The sequence below is a fragment of the Entelurus aequoreus genome, linkage group LG16 (assembly GCF_033978785.1).
Source record: "Entelurus aequoreus isolate RoL-2023_Sb linkage group LG16, RoL_Eaeq_v1.1, whole genome shotgun sequence".
Lineage (NCBI taxonomy): Eukaryota > Metazoa > Chordata > Actinopteri > Syngnathiformes > Syngnathidae > Entelurus > Entelurus aequoreus.
Window position 1 is genome coordinate 41,219,410 of NC_084746.1, and position 7,500 is coordinate 41,226,909.

Genomic DNA, 7,500 nt, shown 5'->3' on the forward strand with positions numbered 1-7,500 from the left:
GATGCCGGCAACATGTTTCAAAAAAGCTGGCACAAGTGGCAAAAAAGACTGAGAAAGTTGAGGAATGCTCATCAAACACTCAGTTGGAACATCACACAGGTGAATAGGCTAATTGGGAACAGGTGGGTGCCATGATTGGGTATAAAAGCAGCTTCCATGAAATGCTCAGTCATTCACAAACAAGGATGGGGCGAGGGTCAACACTTTGTGAACAAATGCTTGAGCAAATGGTCAAACAGTTTAAGAACAACATTTCTCAAGAAGCTATTGCAAGGAATTTAGGGATTTCACCATCTACGGTCCGTAATATCATCAAAATGTTCAGAGAATCATATGCAACATATGTTGTAATCCAAGCAACGTTATCATGGACGCCCCTGCTTATTTCAGCAAGAAAATGCCAAGCCACGTGTTACAACAGCGTGGCTTCATAGTAAAAGAGTGCAGGTACTAGACTGGCCTGCCTGTAGTCCAGACCTGTCTCCCATTGAAAATGTGTGGCGCAATATGAAGCCTAAAATACCACAACGGAGACCCCCGGACTGTTGAACAACTTAAGCTGTACATCAAGCAAGAATGGGAAAGAATTCCACCTGAAAACTTCAAAAATTGGTCTCCTCAGTTCCCTAACATTTACTGAGTGTTGTTAAAAGGAAAGGCCATGTAACACAGTGGTAAAAATGCTCCTGTGCCAACTTTTTTGCAATGTGTTGCTGCCATTAAACTCAAAGTTAATGATTATTTGCAACAAAAAAAAAAAAAGTTTCTCAGTTCGAACATTAAATATCTTGTCTTTGCAGTCTATTCAAATGAATATAATTTGAAAAGGATATGCAAATCATTGTATTCTGTTTTTATCTACGAATTACACAACGTGCCAACTTCACTGGTTTTGGGTTTTGTAACAACTTAGATTTAAAGAAAAGCTTCTAAAACATTCTTTCAAAGAGGTTTGGTAACATATTATGTGTTGCAATTCAAATATTACTGACCAAAATCCCATCTGCTGGGTTGAATACGTGGGTTCTTTTCATATACCAAAAAACTTCTAAAATATACTTTTAAAGAGCACAGAGGAGAGCAGAGGCAGAGACAGCATTTCCAACACATTTTCACTGACATATTATTTGTCATTTCTTCATGATTTTAACACCGGTCCTTGTGGCGTAACATATTTGAGCTCAAGTGAGTCGATCTGCAGTCAGGTTGACCCAGACTCACTGCTCAAGTGGTCTGGGGCCACGTGTTTTGTGTACACCAGTGTTTTCCAACCTTTTTTGAGCCAAGGCACATGTTTTTCATTGAAAAAATGCGGAGGCACAACACCAGCAGAAATCATTAAAAAATGAAACTCAGCAGTCGATATTGACAATAAAAAGTCGTTGTCCCAATTGTTGGATATGACTTCAAAGCATAACCGAGCATGCATCGATATAGCTCTTGTCTCAAAGTAGGTGTACTGTCACCACCTGTCACATCACGCCCTGACTTATTTGGAGTTTTTTGCTGTTTTCCTGTGTGTAGTGTTTTACTTCTTGTCTTGCGCTCCTATTTTGGTGGCTTTTTCTCTTTATTTGGTATTTTCCTGCATCAGTTTCATGTCTTCCTTGACCGCTATTCCCCACACTTGCTTTGTTTTAGCAATCAAGAATATTTCAGTTGTTTTTATCCTTCTTTGCGGGGACATTGTCGATTGTCATGTAATTACAGGCTCCACAGTAAGTCTTTGCTGTTGTCCAGCATTCTGTTTTGTTTACTTTGTAGCCAGTTCAGTTTTAGTTTCGTTCTGCATAAGCTTCAATGCCTTTTCTTAGGGACACTCACTTTTTGTTTATTTTTGGTTGAAGCATTAGACACCTTTTTACCTGCACGCTGCCTCCCGCTGTTTCCGACATCTACAAAGCTAGCTACCTGCTGCCACCTACTGATATGGAAGAGTATAACGTGGTAAGTCTGCCGATCTCCAGACAGCACAGACACTCAACAACAACACATTATTAGCGGATTATAATTACTGCTTTGTAAAAAATATTTATAACCCAAATAGGTGAAATTAGATAATCTCCCACGGCACACCAGACGGTATCTCACGGCCGCGGCACAGTGGTTGAAAAACACTGGTGTACACTGATGATGTTCAGACTATATTAGCAGAGCAAACACACCAGAGTTCTTTTTTAGCGGAACCAAACAAGGACAAGCGTGAACGCAGCCTGGTCACACTCTCTCACTGCTTGATTGTGTGCACTTCCTGTGTGCGTTATATTCAGCAGCCAGCCTCACATCAACGCTGCCTTTAGGCTTTTTTCATACGTCACATGATATGAATGAAGTGCTGTGAATTATTAACAAATTAAGAAAACTAAAATAGTGCAAGTCCACATTCCTTGTCATTATATATGCTACCAAACATATATACAAGAAGCATGTATGCATGCAGTAGGTTTAAGATGCGCGTACATTTGATGACATTCAAAGACATCTTAGACTCTATAGGTTCTTTTATGACACCCATAATTCATTTCTATTTAACGTGTGCAATATTCATGGCTTCACAGTCACTGAATGTTCATTCACTGACATTCTATAGTCTCCTGTCATAAGTGTACGCAGCATTAAACCACAAATACACTGACATCATTGAAAAACAAATGTTTCTGGAAAGTTATTCTTTAAGGCAGGGGTGTCAAACTCATTTTAGCTCAGGGGCCGCATGGAGGAAAATCTGTGCACACGCGGGCTGGACTATTTAAAAAATCAAGGCATGATAACTAAAAAAATAAAGACAACTTCAGATTTTTTTTCCCTTTGTCTTACTTTGGCCAAAAATAGAACAAACACATTCTGAAAATATTACAATAAAAACATAGCAAAAAATACCGGCAGCGGTAAAATTTAGATTCATGAAGGAAAGAATGAATGAATGTTTACAACTGAATACATTTACATATGCATAAAAATGTGTTTTCTTTTGTATTATTTTTTTTTAATGAATTAAGTAACGTTTTTCCAAAACACAATATAGAATGTGAGATAGAACAGGATAATGCATACATTTATCATTTGTTTTCAAAACTGTTACAAAAAAGTGGGACCCCAAAAATTTACTGTGGGACCCCATTTTTAAACTCATACTGATGGAGTATCGGTGCGTGCAAAACAGCAGAAGGTGGCTGTGGCCTGCGGGCCGGTTCTAATACTAATCAAAGATCATCCCAGGGGCCATAGATCATTCATTCTGGCCCGCGGGCCTTGACCTTGACACCCCTGCTTTAAGGTGACATTAAGGCTAAACTATTTGCTTTGCATTATCGAGTGACTTACATCTATAAAGGATATATTTTGTGTGGCAAAATTAAAAACAGTCAATGACACAGATAATGAAATATGTATTAAAATATATATATTAAAAATTTTGTATGAAATAATTTTACACATAAATGTAATATTTTAAATACTGTAATGTATTATATTTGATATATGCTTTAAATCACAATTTTTTATTCACAATTACATTTTTAAAAACTAATTTAATCAATTAAACTGTTGGACAATTTGCTTACGCATTTGTTTACAAAGTGGTGACCCTCGCCCCGTCCTTGTCAATATATATATATATATATATATATATATATATATATATATTTTTTTTAGAGATATTTTTTTTTAGAGATGTCCGATAATATCGGACTGCCGACATTATCGGCCGATAAATGCTTTAAAATGTAATATCGGAAATTATTGGTATCGGTTTCAAAAAGTAAAATTTATGACTTTTTAAAACGCCGCTGTACGGAGTGGTACACGGACGTAGGGAGAAGTACAGAGCGCCAATAAACCTTAAAGGCACTGCCTTTGCGTGCTGGCCCAATCACTTAATATCTACGGCTTTTCACACACACAAGTGAATGCAAGGCATACTTGGTCAACAGCCATACAGGTCACACTGACGGTGTCCGTATAAACAACTTTAACACTGTTACAAATATGCGCCACACTGTGAACCCACACCAAACAAGAACGACAAACACATTTCGGGAGAACATCCGCACCGTAACACAACATAAACACAACAGAACAAATACCCAGAACCCCTTGCAGCACTAACTCTTCCGGGACGCTACAATATACACCCCCCACTACCCTCAAACCCGCCCACCTCAACCTCCTCATGCTCTCTCAGGGAGAGCATGTCCCAAATTCCAAGCTGCTGTTTTGAGGCATGTTAGAAAAAATAATGCACTTTGTGACTTCAATAATAAATATGGCAGTGCCATGTTGGCATTTTTTTTCCATAACTTGAGTTGATTTATTTTGGAAAACCTTGTTACATTGTTTAATGCATCCAGCGGGGCATCACAACAAAATTAGCCATAATAATGTGTTAAAGGCCTACTGAAAGCCACTACTACCGACCACGCAGTCTGATAGTTTATATATTAATGATGAAATCTTAACATTGCAACACATGCCAATACGGGCAGGTTAACTTATAAAGTGCAATTTTAAATTTCCCGCTAAACTTCCGGTTGGAAACGTCTATGCATGATGACGTATGCGCGTGACGTCACGACGGCAACGGAAGTATTCGTACCCAATGTGTCACCATACAAACTTCTCTGTTTTCATCGAACAATTCCACAGTATTCTGGACATCTGTGTTGGTGAATCTTTTGCAATTTGTTTAATGGAGAATGGAGACTGCAAATAAGAAAGTTGTAGGTGCGATCGGTGTATTAGCAGCGGACTACAGCAACACAATCAGGAGGTTGTGTTGTGTTTGAGCTGGATACAAGACGCACTACTGTGAGTACAGCTTTGGCTTCCAAACATTTGATCGCTTGCCCGTACGTGCGTGCCGCTATGTGCATGTCACGTACGTAACTTTGGGGAAATATGTTTCTTGCTGACTCTGATGGCGGCCGGGGTGTCGTGGAAAGCTACAACACCCGCCGCCGCCGCCGCTCCGTAGTTAGCTTCAATTGTTAAGCTTCGCCAGGCTGGAAATTATTAACCGTGTATTTACATGTTCATGGTTTAATAGTATTGTTGATCTTCTGTCTATCCTTCCAGTCAGGGTTTTTTTAAATGTTGTTTCTATCTGCATTTGAGTCCGATGCTATCACGTTAGCTCCGTAGCTAAAGTGCGTCAACGATGTATTGTCGTGGAGATAAAAGTCACTGTGAATGTCCATTTCGCGTTCTCGACTCTCATTTTCAAGAGGATATAGTATCCGAAGTGGTTTAAAATACAAATCCGTGATCCACAATAGAAAAAGGAGAAAGTGTGGAATCCAATGAGACCTTGCACCTAAGTTACGGTCAGAGCGAAAATAGATACACCCTGCACTGCCTCTCTAGTTCTTCACTCTAACGTTCCTCATCCACAAATCTTTCATCCTCACTCAAATTAATGGGGTAATCGTCGCTTTCTTGGTCATAATCTCTCTCGCTCCGTTGTAAACAACGGGGAATTGTGAGGAATCCTTCCTCCTGTGACGTCACGCTACTTCCGGTATAGGCAAGGCCTTTTTTTATCAGCGACCAAAAGTTGCGAACTTTATCGTCGTTGTTCTATACTAAATCCTTTCAGCAAAAATATGGCAATATTGCGAAATGATCAAGTATGACACATAGAATGGATCTGTTATCCCCGTTTAAATTTAAAAAATTCATTTCAGTAGGCCTTTAAGTCCACGACTGTATATATCGGTATCGGTTGATATCGGAATCAGTAATTAAGAGTTGGACAATATCGGATATCGGCAAAAAAGCCATTATCGGACATCTCTAATTTTTTTTGTAAATTTGTTCATCTGTCAATCAAGAGAAGGTGGGCGGGATCAAGGATCTGCTTAGTTGCTTTACGCACTTGTAAATTTAATAATAACTAATATATTTTAGTACTTTTATGGTTGAACTGAACTATTTTTGGTCACTTCTAACTCAGCACAAGCTAGCCCTATTTTAACATTAGCTGTAGTCTAACGGACAACTAGTGCAGGAGTGTTGAATATTAGGGGTCCGAAAAATGGAGAAAAAGTGCCAAAAGGTGAAACTATTCCTCTAAAATGAAACCGGAGTAAAAAGAAATGAAATTCCTGAGGGCTAAAATTCTACGGATGAACGCTAAAGGGCGTATTGTACGTGATTGAATTATTTGCTACAGTACTTGTATCAAAATATGTTTACAGCTAGCTAATGTGACCGATCATTGTTCTAAACATCAATGAAGCCATGGTCACAAATTACAACTTAGAAAAACTAAATGAGGTTGAAAGAAGTTAACAGGATGTGCCCTTACAATCAGAGCAATTGTTTTTTTTTACGTTTCGGCACGGAAGGAGAAAAGGACGGATACATGGAGGACAAAGGTGAAAGCAAGTCAATAGAGGAAAGTAGGATAAGGAATGAAGGATGGATGGAATGCAGTGAGGGAAGGACAAAGGATAGAATGCAAGGAAGTTGGAGGGTTGAAGGAGGTAAGGACAGAAAAATCAGGACAAAATGGAATGCATGAAGACAGAAGTAAAGAAACTAGTAAAGAACTAGAGGGACTGGGGGACACTTGGTAGAGGTCCTCTCAGGTGAGGTCTTCCAGTCCACTTCCTTGCTCGATGACAGCCCGGGCAAACTGTCGGAAGACTCGGTCCATGTAGGTGCTCTGCCTTGGCCACAGGCCCTCCAGGAAGCCAATATGACCGCCGTGGCAGGTAATGAGCATGGCCAGGTTGGGGTTCTGCTTCACCACTTCCACAGGGATGGCTGCACAACACACAAAAGTAAGGATGGAATCCTGAATTGACTGTCCTTCTCAGATAAGCCACCCATTTACCCGAGAGGAAACTGAGGGCAAAGTACAACAAATTAGAGACGACGTCCTCTTGCAAAAGCGTATCACAAGGCCAGCTAAAGTGTCATGTCTGTGGGATCATGTTTTGTTTTGGTTATGTTCGGTTTGGTTTTTGGACCCTTTGTGCACTCTTGTTTGTTTTGTTTCCATGACAACCCACTAGTTTTCACCTGTCCTCATGCCACGCACCTGTCTCACGTTTTGCACTCGCGCACCTGTCACTAATCATGTCACTGTTATTTAAGCCTGTCTTTTTCTGTTGATCGTCCTGGTGACATTATCCATACTACCCCTGTTACGCCATTGATCACGTGTTCCATGCCATACATTCCTGCTCTGTCAAGTAAGTTTTTGTTATTAATGCCACAGTTAGTGATTTTAGTTTCATGTTCATAGTTTTTGCCTTTGTGCTAGATTTGTTTTCATTAGCCAAGTTTGTACTTCCGCCCTTGTGCGCGCTTTTTGTTTATTCCTTTTGTTAGTGTTAAAATAAAGATGTCCTAACCCTCACGCCATGTCCGATCCAGCTTTACTTGCATCTCGGGAAAACAAAACCCTCACAGTCCACGCATTGACATAAAGCAAATAACGTTATAAACAATGGAGGAGAATGAGGGACTCCCGTGTTTATTTCTACGTTTGTCCAC

At 39.7% G+C, this 7,500-nt stretch overlaps 1 protein-coding gene across 1 annotated transcript in view; it reads right to left on the reverse strand.

Annotated features, from left to right (window-relative positions):
* Positions 1-4,169: 4,169 nt before the first annotated feature.
* abhd3 (abhydrolase domain containing 3, phospholipase) overlaps positions 4,170-7,500 on the reverse strand; it is a 34,909-nt gene continuing 31,578 nt past the window's right edge. Inside the window, exon 9 of the mRNA XM_062023569.1 lies at positions 4,170-6,765. Coding sequence (XP_061879553.1) covers positions 6,584-6,765 — 182 coding nt within the window. The 3' untranslated portion in view covers positions 4,170-6,583. The remainder of the gene's footprint in view (positions 6,766-7,500) is intronic.